This window comes from Semicossyphus pulcher, unplaced genomic scaffold (genome assembly GCF_022749685.1).
Source record: "Semicossyphus pulcher isolate SPU_LCO1_2020_fin unplaced genomic scaffold, fSemPul1.0.p SCAF_8, whole genome shotgun sequence".
Classification (NCBI taxonomy): Eukaryota; Metazoa; Chordata; class Actinopteri; order Labriformes; family Labridae; genus Semicossyphus; species Semicossyphus pulcher.
In genome coordinates, this window is record NW_027211759.1 from 3,882,255 (window position 1) to 3,901,474 (window position 19,220).

General features: G+C 39.7%; 1 protein-coding gene across 1 annotated transcript; it reads left to right on the forward strand.

Annotated features, from left to right (window-relative positions):
* Positions 1 to 6,679: 6,679 nt before the first annotated feature.
* cdhr5b (cadherin-related family member 5b) lies at positions 6,680 to 18,578 on the forward strand. Its single transcript, XM_069685995.1, has 14 exons — positions 6,680 to 6,758; positions 8,718 to 8,887; positions 9,504 to 9,593; positions 9,780 to 9,875; positions 10,076 to 10,177; positions 10,567 to 10,743; positions 12,722 to 12,812; positions 12,922 to 13,019; positions 13,228 to 13,431; positions 14,404 to 14,514; positions 15,119 to 15,185; positions 16,038 to 16,214; positions 17,623 to 17,792; positions 18,024 to 18,578. The coding sequence occupies exons 1-14, from the start codon at positions 6,680 to 6,682 to the stop codon at positions 18,576 to 18,578; spliced, it is 2,187 nt and encodes a 728-aa protein (XP_069542096.1).
* Positions 18,579 to 19,220: the final 642 nt, after the last annotated feature.

The following is a 19,220-nucleotide window of genomic DNA, read 5'->3' on the forward strand; positions in this document are numbered from 1 at the left end:
TCCCAAGGCTTCCTGTTGGAGCTGGAAGGAGCGCTCCTATTGGTTGTTGACAATATTCACGTCACTGAGTTTGACTATATGCGTGGGCCAAGACTAAAAAGTTATGAAAACACTTCACAACTTCAGGGGAAGTCTCATGATTTTATCCCGACATTGGAAAATTGTCTGCGTCACTGACATCACTTGAGAAGTTGTTTTGTTTAAGGCTTGCACAGGTCAATAATGTAGTATATTAAAGGAGTCTACACAGAAATGTTCAATGACACATCGTGGGTTCCTTCATCAGATTAGTTCCACATAAAGAAACCTGATAAACGCTCTGAGGCCGGTTGTAACAGAGCAAACAGACGCAGGGATCGTGGTTATAAAAAGATATAAAGGTGTGTTTGAGGATCGATACTCTGCATCGATCTGATGCTGGTTACTATGTGAGCAAACAGCCGGCAGCTCTCACAGGTGATTAGAGCTCATTAGGGAAGTCAGAAATCCTATAATTCCATGAAGATCTCAGGAAGTCGCTGCAGGAGGATACGATTCCTAACTCGATATGTTGACACGGCAAATAATCAGAACAATAAAATCTGTCGGAGGGGCGAACCCCGAGGGGGCTTCAAAAGGAGGCGGCCGAGCCCCGACAGCCAGTCTGCATCTGATCTGGTCTCTGAGCAGGATCTGTCCAGGTGAGTCTCTTCATTCTTCTACTGGAGAAAGCTTTAACTCAGTTTAGAGGTCTCTGTAGGAAAAACGTTTTTCACCTCGTTTTATCTTTAGGCAAAAAAATCTGCTTTTAAATCTTTAAATGTTTTTATATTTTTGATTTGATCCATTTTTTTTCTGTCATTTCGAGTTACAAGAATAAAACAGAGTGTAGGTACAAAACTTGTGATAATTATATTCTTTATATTATAATCGCTGCTGTTTCAGGATTTATGCATTTGTAAAACTAATATTTATTTAACTTCAGGTTGATTATCAAACTCAGATCAGAGTTTTTCTTGTTTTTGGCTGATGGCCGGGGTCAGCCCTACACACGGGTCTGTATCTGACGGACTGAGTGACTGAGTGACGGTACTTTCAGAGCCATAGAGAGAGAGAGTCGCAACATCGCAATGGCGGATCATGGAGCACAAAACTTTAAATCCAAAAGTGTCTGAACAGTTTGAGATTTATGATGATGGATATGAAACTTTAGTCATCAGTCAAACTTTTTTATATTACATTTTTCAAACAAAAACAAACTTTATTTCACAGGATTGAAAAAAACAAGACTAATATACACAAAAGATAAATAATAAAAGATGATACCTGCGACAAAAATAACAATGAAATAAAATCAAATGAAATACTACGAAAATAAATTATAGTAAAAACATTAAAATGTCGTGATCAAAAGTAATGTTAAAAAAATCCTCATGTTATAAATGAAAAACGATGACTAATAACAGGTGGCTGCACAGCTAGAAGGTTCCTGGTTCGAATCCCAGTTGGGACGTAGTGGGTCTTTCTGTGTGGAGTCTGCATGTTCTCCCCGTGCATGCGTGGGTTCCCTCCAGGTACTCCGGCTTCCTCCCACAGTCCAAAGACATGCTCATTGGTGACTCTAAAATCGCCCGTAGGTGTGAGTGTGAGCGTGAAAGATTGTCTGTCTCTGTGTGTCAGCCATGTGACTCACTGGTGATCAGTCCAGGTGTAACCCCGCCTCTCGCCTAATGACAGCTGGGATAGGCTCCAGCCCCCTGAACAGGATAAGCTGTTTAGGTAATGGATAGAATAAATACGCATAATGGTGGCATTCATCTTCAGCCTTTCTCTACTTTAAAGGGTTTCTAAGGGATCAAAGAACTTTGCTGTAAAAGGTGGATTGAACAATAAAGTTTAGTCAAAGTGATGTTATTTCTGTAAGCTTGCAAATGCATCACTTTTCTCTTTCACAATAACTGGTTTGGCAAATGTAGTTTTTAGGGGTCTGGAAACCATCATCCTCATCTTCATCTTCATCATCATGCCGTCAATCAGCGTGACCCAGATGTTCCTGCTGTTGGCCCTCCTCTATGTCGCCACATCACTTCCTGTCAGGTACCTGAACGCACCTCACAGACACTAGAGAAAGGTCAAAAATCTGATTTACGCACAAAAACTACTAAGCAGGTAAACATCTTTAAAATATATCTCTTTGTAAAAATATGATCCAATCAATGTTATCGATGGAAATCATATAAACAAAGTTATTTGAATTAAATTATGTCGGCTGTATTACAGATAAATCCTTCATTCAATGGCTCGTAGTAAAAGAGTATTATTATTATTATTATTATGCATTTTCATTTCATGTAAGTCTTTGTATTGTTAAATGTTGTATGTCTTCCTGTCATGTGACCTCAGGGATGAAGATGAGCTGGAGAGTTTCCTGACTCAGATCAAGCCCCTGAACGCACCGTGGTCCTTGTCAGAGGTGAACTCTGCAGACGCTCTGCTCGAGGCCAGACTCAGGTGAGTTTACAGCAAAAGAAGACGAAGCACAAATGCTGAAATTAAGCCCTTTAAACCCTTAAAGCAGCTTTGATCATGAAAATATTCCCTAAACTTTCCTGACATTGAGACGGGTGTGGTTAACAATCTTGAGAAATGTTTGAACAGGTGTTGGTGTGTGTGTGTTTCAGGCAGCTGCTGTCGGCAGGTCTGGACCGCAGGAGGCAGCTGGGAGACATCGAGTTCTCCAACAGATACGCAGAGTTCCTGCGATCGAAGGCCAAGCACAGCTCCATCTGCGCCTTCCTGCGCCGCATTCAGGGAGTCAGGAAGAGGTGGGAGACTTCAGACACATTTGAACAATGATTTTAACGTGATAGGCTACGTGTAGAAGTGTAAAAACTGTGATATAACATGCAGACACAGTCAAAGGAGGGATTTCCATTTGGACGTGACGCTCTTATTTTGAAGGTTTCTGTTTTTTTATCCACTAAAATCTTGAAACTGTCTGGCTGCTAAATCCAGAAGTGAGAGGTGTTGATATGTTCAACAAGGTCGCTCTTAGTTAGTACTGCGCCTTTTTATAGCTTCAACTGCAGCATGTAATTGGCTGAGCGTTTTTTGCCCCAGGCAGCACAGATTGTCCTGCTCTGAGGAAACATTTAGGACAGTAAGAACACTTCAACACGCCTTAACTTCTTTTTTCAATGTAAAAAATGTTGTTTTATTTGATTCCCCCTTTAAAAAAGTGTTTCAATATGAATCAGATAAGTATTTAAAGGACAGGGCTCTTTTTTAGTACAAATAAAAATTAAAGTGGCGTTACATTATAATATTTTATTTGTTAGATTAACACAAATATAAAAACACAGGAAATAGCACTAAAGGATCACACTGCTGCCACCTTTAGAAACACAAAAACCAGCAAAGTTTTATGTTAAAAAGAATACACAAAATATACAACAATGTTACAGTGTTACAGTTTCATTTAGCAGACGCTTTTGTCCAAAGCGACGTACAGCTGAGAGTTAAAACAACACAAGCAGCGATCGAGAGAGGAGGGAACGAAGGCAGGAAGAGCCAACAAACAGCTTCAAGTGTGATCGGACGCTGGAGCCGACAGGCAGTGTACAAAAAAAAACTTCATCAGCAACATCAACAAGATCAGTATAGTCATCATCATCATCATGAAAATCCTAGTCAGTATAAACTACATCCTCGATGTCATCATCATCAATATAATCAATATCATTAAGGTCAGAGGTCATAAAGAGCTGGGTCTTTAGCTTCTTCTTAAAGGTGAAAGGGACTCTGCGGACCGAGTGGAGTTTGGTAGCTCGTTCCACCACCGGGGGAAATTACAAAACACTTTATATTCTGAATCCTCTAAACAGAATTTCAGTGTTACTATGACAATCCAACTTTAAATTTAACAACATGAATATTTAACCAGTTAATCAATGTATCTGTTCTGTGCTTAATAAATTCAGCATCACGTCCATTTCAACACACTTACTCCATCAGTATAACAACAATCCTGTTACACTCATCACTCCAAAGTTCAACTTACTATTTCTTGTTTTTCAAATTAAAAGCATCGCAGTGGCTTGAAAGTTATGATCCTTTCTTTTCCTGGCATGCTTTTAATTTGAAACATCTGCAGAAAGGGTTCATTGTGGGGGAAAAAGCAGCAAATTAGAAACAATGGATAAAAATTAGTGAATAAAATTGATTTCTTAACCAATTATTTTAAAGATCTATTTTGCCGCTTTTATCTGCTCAGATTTGGCTATTGGAAATAAAAGTCAACACTTCCTGAAGGTGTTTCACAATAAAAGCCTCCCAGGAAAGGAAGAGATTCAGCAGCCTTTGAGCTGCTCTGCTTTTATTGATACTAGCTTACACTGGATTTATTAAGACAACGGGTAACATGGAAGACGTGTTGAGGGAGGAAACACGGAGGAAAAAAGGGGGGCTTCTTATTAAAATATAATCAAATATGGTTATAAAATGTATCCTGATGGAATAACAATGTTTTTTTTCTGGCTGTACAACAAGTTGAGAAGGTGTAATATTAGAAGTGATAAAACATTTTGTCATAACTGAGAAAATGTGTTGTTATTAAGAAAACCTGATTTATGAAGACAGCGTTTAACCGTCTGTGTTTCCGTCCTCAGCGGGGTCGGAGGAGACGTGGACAAAGTGAACCTGCTGCTCAAACAGTACATGTGTCCGTCTGTCTACAACAGCTGGCCGGCCGACCTGTAGGGGGCGCTCTGCACAGACAAAGAGGGAGAGAGAGCTGATTTTAGAGGAAGAAACAAGTCACTGATGTTCTGAATAAATGCTGTTAACGTATTTAATGTAGAAAAACTGAAATCTTTGTTATTAAAATAAGTTTTGTGAAGTACGTAAGTGTGATTATCTGACTCACATTTTCTCACCATTTTACATTCAGTTTTCTAATTTAGGTTGGTTTGATTTTATTATTGTGTCATGCATCCAACCCAAAATAGGCTTATAAGACATGAGTTAAATCAATCAGCTGTGTCCCAGTCCAGGGGCTGCATCCTTTGAAGGCCGAGTGCGTCACAGCGCCGTGTCGAAGGCTGTCCTAATTTGAAGGCTTCTTCAGATGCGACAAATGCGTCCTCCTTTTCCCGGGCCACAAAGGACTCATCGGTTGCATCCTTCATGACCCAACGTAGATTCATTGCGCGCCAATTCAAACGAGATGGCGGACTCTTGAACAGCCGAGGACTACACTTTAAATGTAAAAGTTTTTGGTTTTAACTCACTCGAATAACTAGCGTTACACATGTTTAAAAAAAATGAAAGGGGCCTTGAAACAATTTATCTTTAAAATAATTGGTTAAGTTACGTGACGTTAGTTATGCTAGTTAGTTACCCCGCTAGCTACATGTTGCCAGGCAACAGGAGCGGCGTTTGGTGACGCAAAGATAAGGGCGGGAACAGCTGATGATGCACACAGGAAATCCTCCGTAGACCAGACCGTCTCCTTTCAGTTTGTCTTCAACGGTCTACGCAGGCTATGAACGGCTCATCCTCCGCAGACCGCCTCCTTCGAAGGCTGCAGCCCCTGGATTTTGACACAGCTCAAGATTTTAAGTAAAATTTAAGAGATGAACCATCCTTCTCTTCATGGCTCAACAACCATTCCATTTTGTTGTCGTAAGTGCACCAAAACATTTCAGGATTTTAAACATTTCATTTAGGTCATAATAAGGATAACCTGCTCTTCTAAATGTTTTTTAATCTGCTGACCACCTGATCCAGAAGTTTCCTGCTCTCATCCGTGCATCCTCTGACTCTTCAACTTTACTTTATTTAAACAGCACCTGCAAACAAACATGACGCCCAAACTGCTTCACATGAGAACAAACAGACAAAAAATTATAACAAAAATTGACATTAGATCATTTTTCAAATCTAAAAAGTTTCAACAGTAAAAATGTTACTAATCAATAAATATTAATTTGTAAAAAAAAACTCAATTAGCTTCATTGGCCAAGTATGCAAACACATCGTTACAAGGAATAAGACTCTGGGTTTGCTCTCAGTGTACAGACACAACAGAGCTAGAAGTTCAATACAGTCAATAAACAATATACTACTATTTATAGGTGATTGGTACAGGTGGTGAAATAACAAAGAAACTACAGTGTAACTCGACTGTGTCCTCTTAAACTGAGGTTCCAAAACTATATTTAAAACTACTAGGAAGCGTTTTTTGTTTTTTTTAATATAAAGTTGGACTGTGACCTCTGGCCTTCCCAGGTCAAAGCATAGCACCTCATGAACAATACACTGGAACTGTGACTGTGTTTTGTTTGTTCCAGCGTTGTTGTCATGTTGCTGGAAACCAATAAAGTCTTGATAAAAGCAGAGTGGGAGGAGAGGATCATATGGGTCGTGCTTATGCCAGCAATACAGCTGATAGAAAACTTCATTAAGGTTATTGTGAATACTTTCCACACGTAAACATGTAACCATGACATGCTTCAAGTCAAATCAACCAAATTAAGGACGAATAGTTGGAAATGAAATAAGATCTTACATGACCTCCCAGCAAACAGACGTGTGTGTTATGTTTTTATGACGGGGAAAAGTCCACTGCAGCAATAAAGCCGAGCAGATAAGCAGAGAACAGACACACACGGGGATCAGTTCAGACAGGACGGACGGAGACATGGAGACGCACTTCACTGTGACGACGGGCTTCAGCTTTCTACTCCTGATTCTGCTTCAATCGTCCGCTGAGGCCCAGAGTGAGTACAGATTCTACTGGTTCTCCTGACGCGCGTTGCTTTTATCTGCCTGACGGTGTCACCTGTCAGAGAATAATGGACTCAGTAACAGTGTGCTAATTGGTACATGTGAGACAGAAAGACCAGTTGTTCTGCTCCACAGTGTGTCGATGTAGGTAAATAATGTTAAATTGGAATAAAACCAGAGTGAGAGCTCAGGTGACTGAAACAGGAAGTAGTCCAAAAAGTCTGTCGAGCCTAGAAGATGTAAGGGGCGGAGACCAGAAGTGCTGACGTTTAATTTTTTAGTAAATGTAGAATTGTTTATATAAAAAGATACATAATACAAGACTCTCAAGAAGTGTTTGTAAATAACCCGGAGCAATTACAGCAGCGTATAAAGTTTGTTTTATATAGTTTCTCAACTCAACATATTCACACAGCGGCCATTTTCCTCTGACATCACGCTCAAGGTGGGAAGCTCAAATTCATTATCAAAACGATAATTTCAGACTGCTGTTTCCAGGTTGCAATTTGTAATCTGACTAATTAACATTTTAAAAATATCCTGAATGATTAGCGAAAAGATTGTTAAGCATCCCTGGCTGAGTAAAGGTCTAACTCTCCAACTGATGGTTCACAATTGTATTGACATGAGCTCCGCAAGTCAGCATAATTAACGTAATAATTAGGCCGTTTTTAAACCAACATAACATAACATAAGATGCATTTTTTAATCTATTTAAGCTTGTCCCATAAATTGTAAATAAAAAATACGCACTTGTTAAGAGCACTGTCTTAGTTTAGTCCAGTTGTTGCCAACCTAATGAACGCTAATTGCTTAACATAACCGGAAACACGATTCATAGAGCTAATGCAGCATTCTTGCTAGCTTACACACACACACATTTTCAAACTTATTCTAACAACAAAAGTTTCAATTTGAATCTTAATATGAAACGAAATATCTACAAACATTTTGCAATTATCAGCCAGGTGCTTAATCAAAAAAAAGTACCGTAGTATTTATTTACCGTGTCTCTTCTTTTTCTCCTACCGGCATTGCCCTTTCAAAATAAAAGCATCGCTCCCCATATTAGATAGATACTTTACAATTAGAGACAAAATAAATGTATGGAGGTAGTGCAAAAACAGTACAGTGCAAATGTGCATAAGATTTAAAACCATAAATAAGTGAGCGTTTTTTATTATAATATAATATAATAATAATATATATAATATTATAATGAATGGGAAATATTCAGCCTTAAGACAACTACCTTCAAAATACATAAACATAAACAATAAATAATTTAGGTCATTTACAGATCACGTGTGACATCAGGATATATTTTCAGATCAAATATTTCATTACATTAACTAAAGTGAGCTAAGATTGGTATTCAGAAAAATACTGCCTAACATAGGATTTAATAGTGTTACATGACAAGAATTCCTAATTAAAGAAAATACACCTTTTGTCATCTTCCAAAATATCTGCCAGTTTATTTGCTTAAATGCTTACATTTATTTTATTAATATTGAAAAAAAAAAAACTGAATTTATTTAAACTCTACCTGTTTTTAATGTTCTCTGTCTTACCTGAGGAGGAAATTACGTCAGGAAACGCAAAGTGAACTTAATTTGGCCATAAATGTCATTGGAAATTCACTTATGGACTCAAAATAGCTTTGCCGGAACAGTGGGCCTACTTCAAAAATATACCTTAATGACATTGGGGGGGGGAAAAATGTTTTATTTTAAAAACATCATGCAACAGTCTGGAGTCTTTTATTTTTAATTTCCTGTTTCTACAAATTATATTTGATTCTATTTTTGTGTTTTTTAAGCTAGCACCTCAGTCGCTGTTCTGGACACAGAGATTAAACTGATTATCCTCTTACTAATCTGACCGTGGAGAGGAAACCTAAACATGGATAATGCCTGTTTCATTGTGACCCCTGTGTTTTCTCTCGACAGTTTGTTCTGCTGCTACAAATCTGCAGTTCGCAGAAAACAACACGGCTGGTGCTGTAGTCACGTCGATCACTGTCCAACCAGGGGTGACCCTCGCCTTGACAACAAACCCTGACAACTCATTCAGGCTCGAAGGAAACAACCTGATAGCTGATAAAGTGTTTGACTTTGAGGTACTGTATAACATGTCTAAGTGTTCCAATCCTATGTCTCAGTTCATTCTACTCTGTTAAAATACCTGACAGCTGAACATGACGTTTGTTTTGTTAGACTGATACATCTTATTCTGTCCGGGTCACCTGCACAAGCGCCATCACCACGGTAAAATAATCTTTATGAACTAAACATGTTTTGTGTAATCTGTTTTACACTGTACTAATTTATTCTTTGAACTTTTTACCTTTTTGAATATTCAAACTATTTCAATGACTGATTCTTTTGTTAATGCTAGGGTAGGTCTTAGAAGCGTTTCTGTTCTATTTGTTGAAAATATGACATCCCAACAGCAATCAACAAATTAAATTCTCTGACAGGAGGAGGAGATAAAAAATGAAAAACCAGTCCTGAATGAAATAATTGGATGGCTTACCTGCCTGCATTACCTGTTTCCATGTGCTAGCGAGCTAGTTGCACAAGAATGCAACAGATATTTATATTGGTTGGAAGTTTGTCTTTGATTTATCTCAAATTATCTTTTATCAATAATTATTAACAAATTGTAATTAAAAATGAAGTTGAGATTTTAACAAACAGTAATATAATCAACTCTGTGCATCCCTTTGTTTCCAGAATGTCCTCCCCATTGTTGTAGTTTTGACTGGTATAAATGATAACCCTCCAAACTTTGCTGAGAACCTCTACAACATCAATGTCGAAGAGGTAAGAGGTTTCTAAATAACTACACAGATTTTTGATACTAAGTTTAGTTTTTATATGTTTATTTGTTGCCATGCAGAAGTTGCAAACTTTTTGGGCTGACTGATGACAAATTGTGGTTTTCGTGATTCTCTGTCACAAGTTTCTGTAAATTTAGTTCAGGACACTGACTGTGCTGTTTTGTCCTAGATGTCTCCTGTTGGCACAACAGCGGGCCCCACCGTCGGCTTTCCTGCAACAGATTTAGATGAGGATATTCTATTCTACACACTGACGTCTGAGTCTGTAAGAAATCATGTTTATTTTTTTATGTCTCTCCGTGCATCCATTTATTTAGATAAACCCTGTTGTTGTTATCTTGTCCAGAGTCTGCACAGAAAAAAGGGGGTTCACAAACCAATCGCTGACATCATGATGGTTTGCAACTGCATTGTTTATCAAAGACGGACCTAATCAGTTTATTTTGTCCTGTTTGATTTCTGCAGAGTGCGTTTAAACTGCAGTCTTCTACCAGCCCGATTCTCCTTGTTGAGACACCTCTTGAATATGACAAAGTCAAAAATGTCCAACTGATATTAAAGGCTCAGGTGAGTACTTCTTACTAATGGTTGTTAACACTGATTTACTTTTTCCAACTCAGTGAAATCAAGTATTTATATCAGTCTCTGAAGGTTAGAGCTCAAATTAACATGGACTTAGAAGGTTAAGCAGGTTGTCCAACAATCTAAGGGTTCAGTCCCTGGTTCCAACCGTCCATAAGTCGAAGGGTCTTTGAGCAGGACTCTGAACCCTCTTGAGATTCGATGGTCAGGCTAGTATTGCTTGCATGCTAGCTTGCCACCGCTGGTGTGTGAATTAGAAGTAAATTTCTGTTCACTTTGGATGAACATGCATAAATAAATGCAGATCAGAGTTCTTCAGTCTGTATCTACAGAATGTTTAACTAAAATAATCAGGTTGTGATGTATTTTTTTAGGACACACCGTTTACATCAGAAGGTGGCAGTACCGCCACCACCACCATCAATGTCGCCATCTTGGACGTGGATAACAGACCGCCGTGGTTCCAGCCATGCACCCCGCAAGATACGCAAGGGTCTCTGGTCTGCCAGAGCGCGGGCTACACCGGCAGGGTCGTCTTAAACGAACAAGAGGTGACGTTTCCATTGTGGTCCAGAATAGATTTAGAACTGTGAGGTGAAAAATGTAGATGAAATGAAGGGATGCAAGTTTAAAAACAGAATCTGTAATCCTCTCTAATTTCGTGTTGTGTCTCAACACTGGTTTCCAAAAGCCTATTTTTATGAGCACATAAAATAGCCTAAGTTGAAAAACTAAGGAAGTTGAAGGAAGTTGAAATGTTGCAATAACGTTTTTATGTTTGGCTGAGGTTGAGCAATTTATCAAGTACAGCTAAGTGCAATGTAAACAGACTTAAGAGTTACATCATCGGGTGCCCAGTTTAGCTCAGCGGCTAAATTATGCATCCCATATACAGAGGCTATTGTACTCGATGCTGCGGCCCCGGGTTCGACTCCCACCCTCGGCCCTTTGCCACACGTCGTCCCAACTCTCTCTTCCCCTGTTTCAGACACCATCCACTCTCCTCTCTCTCTAAATAAGGCCATTAAAAAAAAAGATAAATTAAAAGAGATGCATCATGGCTTAAATGAAGTATGTAACTGAAAAAATATGTCTTGAATTATCGGCGAGAAGTACATCCGATATGAAGAGTAATGAGGTGTCTTTAACTTTCCTCAAGTTATTACATGGAACAAACTTAAGTACCATAATTATATGAAATAGTTTATTGCCAATAGTTTATTAAATGAGTGCCACCAGCTGTTTATCTCAAAGCACCTAACTTCTAATACTTGTAAAGTGGATCCAAACCAAGGCTGAAAATTTGCACCAACATGGAGTTGCAAAAAACTGCAGTTACCTTATTGGCCACTTGGGGCTTCCTCCAAAAGCGAGTCAGTCCCCATATACCCGCATGTTAAAATGTTTTTGATTATGATCATATAGAGGCTTAGATTTATGCCTCATTAGGGGTGTGGGTGCTCTGAGTGACTGGTAGAGATTTTTTCCTGTAAATATCAGACAAATAATTTGGCTTTCTGTCCAATTTATTGTACTTACAGGCCGATCTAGAAGTCCGCTCTAGCTTTTTTGCTTAGTGAAATTCATCAGTGAAAGTTACCTGGTTTAAGCTATTTACCTGCTTTTCCCTCTCCCACGTGTGTGCCTAGCTTCTTTACTCCAATAAATAACTTCTTTCTGATACCATAGAATCTCATTTCATTAGGATGATGATGGTTAACAGGGACAGACTGTTTAGATTGAACAACTTGGCATTTGCCACCCTCTTGTCCATATATGGTCACTTCTGGCTTTAGAAAACCAACATGGCGACGGACAGATCACTGAACTCGAAGCTTCAAAAAGGCAGTTATACAACCAATGAATGACATCACAGTAGCTACGTCCATCATTTTGCAGACTATAAACTTTACATGATCTATGCACATTTAAGTTTGCTTATTTTCTGTAAATTCTTGAAGAATTTGTTCTACATTTGGATGGGAACCTTACTGTAGCCTCCCACTGGCAGCATCCTGTTACCTCCCATGTCTCTCTCCAACCACCCTCAGGTGTCTTAAGTGTGTCTTAGTAGACTCAAAGCGATGAATTGTGAATTTAAGGATTTCAGCCTCTTCAAGACATTCATGGTGTTACATTCTTGTCTAACCCCAACCCTAACCCTAACCCTAACCCTTAACCCTAATCTCAAATCTCTTTAGGGCATTCATAGTGTTACACTCTTGAATATGCACAAAGAAAACCTGAAAGATAAGTTCAAAGCCCTTGCTTTTACACATCAGGAAATCTGACCAGTCACTTCCTAAAGTTTGCATGACTGTTGGCTTGTCGGTTTCAGAAAGTTTCATAAATTGAAAGATGCTGCTGCAGCCGATTCCAGCACGCAGGAGGAGGTTTCAGGTTTCAGACGCTGCTAGAAAATCTGCACAGCACTTTTTTTGAAGCAGGCTTTCTATTATTTCTCTTAGGGACTTTTTTCCCAATTGCGTTAAACACATGATAATGATCGAAGTGTTTCCTCCTCTGCAGACCGGAGCGTTACAACTAAAACCAGGACGGCTTCATGCCATCGACGGAGACTCTGGAATAAACGAGGAGATCGTGTATTCCTTTGTGGGTGGTAAGCATCCCGGATTATAATAAGAAAACGGTGGTCTGTTTTTCATGTTCCCAGGAATGAGTTGTTGGTTATTAGCAGACAGAAGTAACTCAACCTGTCTGTATTCTAGGAGATGCTGGCGGTCTGTTTGCAATCAACTCAAACACGGGAAACGTCACCATGCTGAAGCCAGCCGACAAGTTGGGTCTGATCAGTCTGACTGTTCTGGTAAAGAGAAACTCTTCACTGGATTTTATCCGATTTGTTCTTTGTGTCTTTGTCCAAACTCTTTGTTGTTGGCTTGTTATTTCACTGACTATGGTTGGTTTGCTACGGTCCTGCCTTTCACATACAACTCACCAAACCTGAGTTCTGCTGTTGCCAACAAGCTCCTCTGTGTCATGTTTAAACCTTTAATCTTTTTCTCTCTCCCCAGGCTGCCCAAAAGATTAACAGAAATCAGTTTGCGACAACCACCATCACCATTCAGGTTCAGGTTGAGAGTCTCCACCCTCCAAAGTTTCAGAAGCCTCGGTATGAAGGCATCATCTCTGCAGTGGGGATGATGGCGATGGACTCGGGCAGTACCAGCGAGCCGCTGCAAATCCTCGCCACGGACTATGACTACAATGCCACTGCGGTAACACACTTATTTCAAACTTTGTATAACTCTAAGTTAAAATACTGTAAATCCACAAAAGTTGATATATTGCAAAAAGGTTTAATTCCTGGCCAAGATGCAACATAATTAAGGTAAATTATCATTTGAGAAATGGAACCTGCACATTAAACATTCATTGGAGAAACCAACAACAGCTTCAGATAAAAAAATCAGACGTAAAAGACTGAAACAAGCAGCTTTCCAAGAAGGAGGCTCTTATCCAGGAAAGCCTGCTTTCTTTAGCTAAATGTTCTCAAAACTGTGGTAAAATATTTGATTAATTTGGATAGAAACTTCAGACATCCGTTTTATAAAAGGGGAAATTTTGGTTTATTACAACTTGAATCTAGTTGCAACGTTTAGTCCATCACTCTATGGGCGATAATTCTATAAAACTCAAGGACGTGGGCCTTTAGCTTTAATTTGATTATTTTTGTGTGTTATATGACTGAAAAAACTTTTTTGAAATTTTCTGTTTTACTTGACAAATATGCATTTTTTCCTGTCTTTATTCTGGAGCGTGGTCTTTCCGTTTCAGAGCCTTATTCATTTATTTCACATTCAGATTTTGTCATGCTCTCTCTCCAAACCCTGCTCTCGCACCAAAATACCTGCTTTCGCTTAGATTTGCTCTGCATGTGCTCAAACCGAAGACTCAGGCCTCAAACTCAGAGCTGATGTCCAAACGAGCACACAGAAACAGCCTGAGTGCGAGGGCAAATGCTGAAGCAGGAGTGAAGGAAATCAGTGCAGGCATTGAGCACAAGCAGAGCAAACTGCAGCACAAGCAGGGTCTATTCTCAGGCGAGGGCAGGGTTTTGAGCGATGCGTGACAAAATCTGAATATGAAATCAAAAAGTTATGCTCTTAAAAAGACCATGCTTCTGAATAAACATAGGAAAAAAGATTAGAAGATGTTTCGCACTAACCTTTTCATTTCTGATCCCACAGGGTCTCAATCCCCACATCACTTACTCCATAGTTGGGAGCAGTGATTTCTCGGTCATTAACAGATTTTTATTTATGACTAAGGATGTCCCAGACGGCACATTGTCTCTGCAGGTGAGTTTACAAATATTGAAATACTTAGAGTGATTTCTTGTTTTATTTTTAAAGGGCCAGTTGGCCAGTTTTCAAGCTCAGTCCTGTCATGCTTTTATGAGGAGCTAATGCCATTATGGTTTCCATTATTATGGAAAAAATGCAATTGCACTCTGTTTAAATGGGCCTGGAAAACCTCCACAAGACTGCACAAAATGCGTCATCTGGCGGAGGCCAGGGAGCTCACTAAACTACCTCAATCTAGGACGCCCGCCTCCGATCTCATGTCTCGTTCAAAATCGTCAGGTTTGACATGTAGACTGCAGACCTGAAGACTATCCACCGGTACATTCTCGTCGTATTTCAGATTCTGTACCGCTCTGAGCCGTTGCCTGCAGTGAAACAGTAGTATTTCACTTCAGTGTCTCTCGCTGGACCCTTCCTTTCAGATTGAGGGCCACAATGCACGCTGGGTGTGGACTGTAGAATGGGCGAAACCACCAACCGCCAATTTCAGATATTATTGCTCCTCTTGATTACAGAGAACACCAGCTTTGGCTGATAGCGGCTTTATCAAGGGGCGAATTTCTCCTTTAAGCACTCAAGTTCATCTTCTTTCTTCCAGGTGGAGGCAACTGATACATCAAACGACGAAAAAGCTACAGCCCAGCTCTCAGTGGAGGTGAAATCAGGTAGGAAGAAAACCTTCGTACTGCTCTACTCTCTCTGCTGAAGATTGAAGCATAATCACTGAAACGCTTATTGCTTTGGAAACCTTTTGATGAAGTCAGAAAATTTACCAGCATTTTAAATGAGGAACCCAGGTGTGGATTTAGTACCTGGGTAGCTTTGCTGAGACTGTCTCATCCATTGCATGGGAAACACAGTCACAGTCATGTGGTTGGTCTGTTCTGATGTCCCCTAGAAGAAGCCATAGAGTTCGCCTTTTCAAGCAGGTTTGGGAATTGTTTAGACTGACAGCCCCAATCAGATTTTTTCGCCGTATCTGGTTTGAATCCAGATTTGATTTTAGAAGAACTGGACTGCAAAGAAAAACAGGACATTCAATTTTAGCCACGTCTTTAGCATAATCAGCTGCTGTAAATTAGGAGACGTACTGTGACCCAAAGCTGGTTTGCTGCAGGTCTTGTGAATAGAGGTGAAGACACATCGGCGTCTCTTAACTCATGCAAAAGATTAGTGCGTAACTGAAGCTGTACACTTCCTACTGAACGTTTACAGACAGGACAAATAAAACAATAGAAACTAAAGGGAATAGATTTGGTTCCTGTTATATTTCGAGATCCTTCCAGGTGCATCATTCATATTCTGTTTGTGACTATGAGTCATGGCGTCATATATCACTTTGTCACATTTATCACTGCCACCAAACACAAACACAGGATTTCCGTTAGCTAGGTAGAGCACGTCAAAAAAACCTCCAGCAGTCAGATTTGCACAAATAGTGGAAATCCCACTTTGCGTCGAGTCAGAAGCACCTTAAAGGTTCGGAGCAGGAGTGTAAAAGTGTGCTCTTCTCCCAGGTGTCACCACCACCAGTTTGCCTCTGACCACTACAGACAGTACAGCTACAACGTCCATAGGGGAATCCACCACAGACAGCAAGACCACTGAAGATGCTGCTTCCACCACCGACAGCATCGTCACAACCACCATCCCCAGCACGACTAGTGAAAGCAGTATCTCCACCACTGCCTCCAGTATCTCCACTGAAGGCAGTGTTTCCACCACCAGTCCCGGTATGACCAGTGAGGGAAGCGTCTCTACAACCAGCACAGCTCACCCTTACACAGGTGCTTTTCTCACAGAAGCGTTGAAATTCCTGTAAATTTGGAGTTTCCATTGTGTTCAAGAGCTGCCTACTCTGACTAGAAAAGGTGACTTGTTGTTGACATTCAAAGCGACCAACCACAGAGCATAGTTTGTCTTTTAGTGACAGTTGTCCAGTCTGAAAAAGGGCTACCACATTTAAAAGGCCTACCTAAAACTTGTCCTCCACATCAATGCTAAGCTAGCTCTATGCTATTAAGTTAAAAGAACATTAAGATTTTTGGTAAAGTTTCTCTCTTCACATGTGACACAGCTTATTACTCATTTCATGCTATTTTCTTCGCTTACACAATCACAAACTGTAAAACCAGATTAACTTGGTGTGAAAATCTTGGTGTGAAAACTTTGCTTTAGCTACTAGATCCAGCTTCTGCTTTGCTTTACAGCGGGACTGTTTCCTTCTCTGCTAGCTTAACTGGATATTTAACTGAGGTTTTCTTCTTAGCTACGACTGAATCAACATGAAATCTTAATCTTTATTTAGCGTCTGGACTGTGAGCTCGAATTTGGTTAGCTACAAAACTGTTAGCTTAATTTGTTAGCAACTAGCTAGAGTATAAGCTCCTTATGTGGCTTTGACTTACATTGGTCTTAAACTGAAGTTAAGTCAGGAAGTCATTCTACGAAATCTAATTATTGTAGACTAGAAGCCGATGTTAGAAACTCAACAAGCTCAATTGTTAGCTTGCTTAGCTTGACTGTATACTGAATTTCAGTAAGACTGTTAGCTTTTATTAGCTAACAGTCTAACAGTGGTCAGTGGTTAGCTTGGAAATTTAAAGCTTCAACCATGGGCGGTATGTTAAATTTTTCATAATAAAGGTCGATGGTGTCAACTTTGATTTGTAAATAGACTATTAGCCTTTCATATATATTGTCTATGGTTATGAGTAAAGTTACACAAGCCACACCCTTCAACATTAGTTGGCTAATTAGTTAGCTAATGTATTGTAGTTTAATTTAATTTAGCTATGCTTGCTTGAAGTTTCGTGACTGGATTATTAGCCTTGACTTGTTAGCTAGCTTCTAAACTGTTAGCTGGTTCTTTTGTAGCCTATTTAGTTCAAATTTATCACTTCTCATATTCTGATGTCTTTGAGGTTTTACCTATTTTCATGTGCCCCAAGACAAAAAAATTGTAATTGAAAGAGACATGAGAAATAATGGCTATTCTTTATATACCCAATCTTTGCTATTGCCTTTTAATCTCATGATTTATACTGAGTCAGAGTTTTTGTTTTTTGGTGACAAGTAAAACTAATACTTTTGTTTTCACAGTGATTGTACCATCTGGTGGCTTTGGGCCAGCTGACATGGCAGCGCTCGGTGCAACCCTGGGTGTCCTTCTGTTCATCTGTGTGGTGGTCATCGTGGTGCTTGCCCTTCGCGTGCAGAGGGGGAAAGAAGCCTGGAAAAAGATCTATGAAACCAGCATGTTTAAAAGCACAGTAAGTTCAGAGTTTAAAGGATGCTTTGGGAAGAGCTTTGTGTAGAAACAACAAGTATAGAAGAAGTACTGTTGTCTTTAGGATTTACTCAGCAAGCAAAAATTCCTTGGAAGCCATAACAAAATGTTAATTTTCAATATTTTAAAATGTTATTAACCCTACAGCTTTTAGTGTAGGACTTTGGCCTGTTTTTAACCTACTTCTCTCCCTGAATTTGTTGTCCTTCCCCAGCTGGGTCAAGGTTCAGGTGGGCCTAAGGAGGGCATCCAGTTCACTAATGACGCCTTCATGAAAGATGAAGATGGAGATGGCTCCATCGGTCCAGATGGGGGAAGCGGTAAAGCTGGTGTAGAGCCACAGAAAGCAGCTGGGAACTTTATGCTTGAAGAGGCCATTGTGAAGTCTACGGTGCCGTTTAATGCTCTCCTTCGTGATGATGTAAGCGAGGCAGACTCGGACAAGACCGACGATAAGGATGTGAAACCCATCCTGACCAAGGAGAGACGCATGGATGATGGATATAAGTCAGTCTGGTTTAAGGAGGACATCGTCCCAGACGCCAACGAGGAGGTGGTCATAATTCCGGAGAGCAGAGAAGACGACAGCGATGAGGACGAGGAGGAACAGTCATCCAGCGACAAAGAGGACAACGAAGACGACAACCTGGGGATGAAAGCCCCAAGGGTGGTCTTTAATGATTCAGATCTGGACAGTGGAATGGGGGTGAACATGGAGGATCCAGCAGAGGACCGAGAGAGTGGCGAAGCGTTGACCCTTAGTCTGTGAAACGCACCGAATGGAAAGACGAGTACAAGGCAGTAACCACCAGTAATAAAATCTAATGATGATTTATCAGCAGTCAGTCCTGTAAGTATCAGTGTCTAACAAAAGTCCACTAACACAGACCCCGGACTGAACACACCTTAGGGAAAGATAAGAATGAATCTGAATTCACAAACCGTCTCCTGTGTGTGAAGGTTTATATTTTAAGTCAATTAAATAATTCATATCTTTTCTTCTTTATGTAAATACCAAAAAATGTCATAATTTATGTATTGTAACCTGATTATTGAAAGAGTATTATGTTCATGTATAAAGAGAGTTTGACGAGGAAATAGAGATAGATGGATCCTTAGCAGTCCTCGCAAGTATTGCAGGGGTTTAATGAAACAAATATTTGCATTTATTGATTTATGGTTCACAGTTCAAGTGGATTTATAGCTATGTGTTAAGTAATATCAGCAGTAACACTTGTAAGATAAAATGCTGTTATATTCTCATCATGCTGGATTAAAAATGACATAAAAGTAGGGACAATCACCATCATTTAACCATTTCCCCATTACTTAGCAAGGTAAAAGAGGATTAATAGTGGATCCCCTATAAGACAGAGGGTAATATTTCAAGGTAAATATAATATAAATGGTA

What these genes read in the sequence shown, in the direction of transcription:
- cdhr5b (XM_069685995.1), top strand. Translation starts at nt 6,680, where the DNA reads ATGGAGACGCACTTCACTGTGACGACGGGCTTCAGCTTTCTACTCCTG. An exon ending in ATCGTCCGCTGAGGCCCAGA is followed by an intron (nt 6,759 to 8,717) that starts GTGAGTACAGAT and finishes TTCTCTCGACAG; the next exon opens with TTTGTTCTGCTGCTACAAAT. An exon ending in TATCTCCACCACTGCCTCCA is followed by an intron (nt 16,215 to 17,622) that starts GTATCTCCACTG and finishes TTGTTTTCACAG; the next exon opens with TGATTGTACCATCTGGTGGC.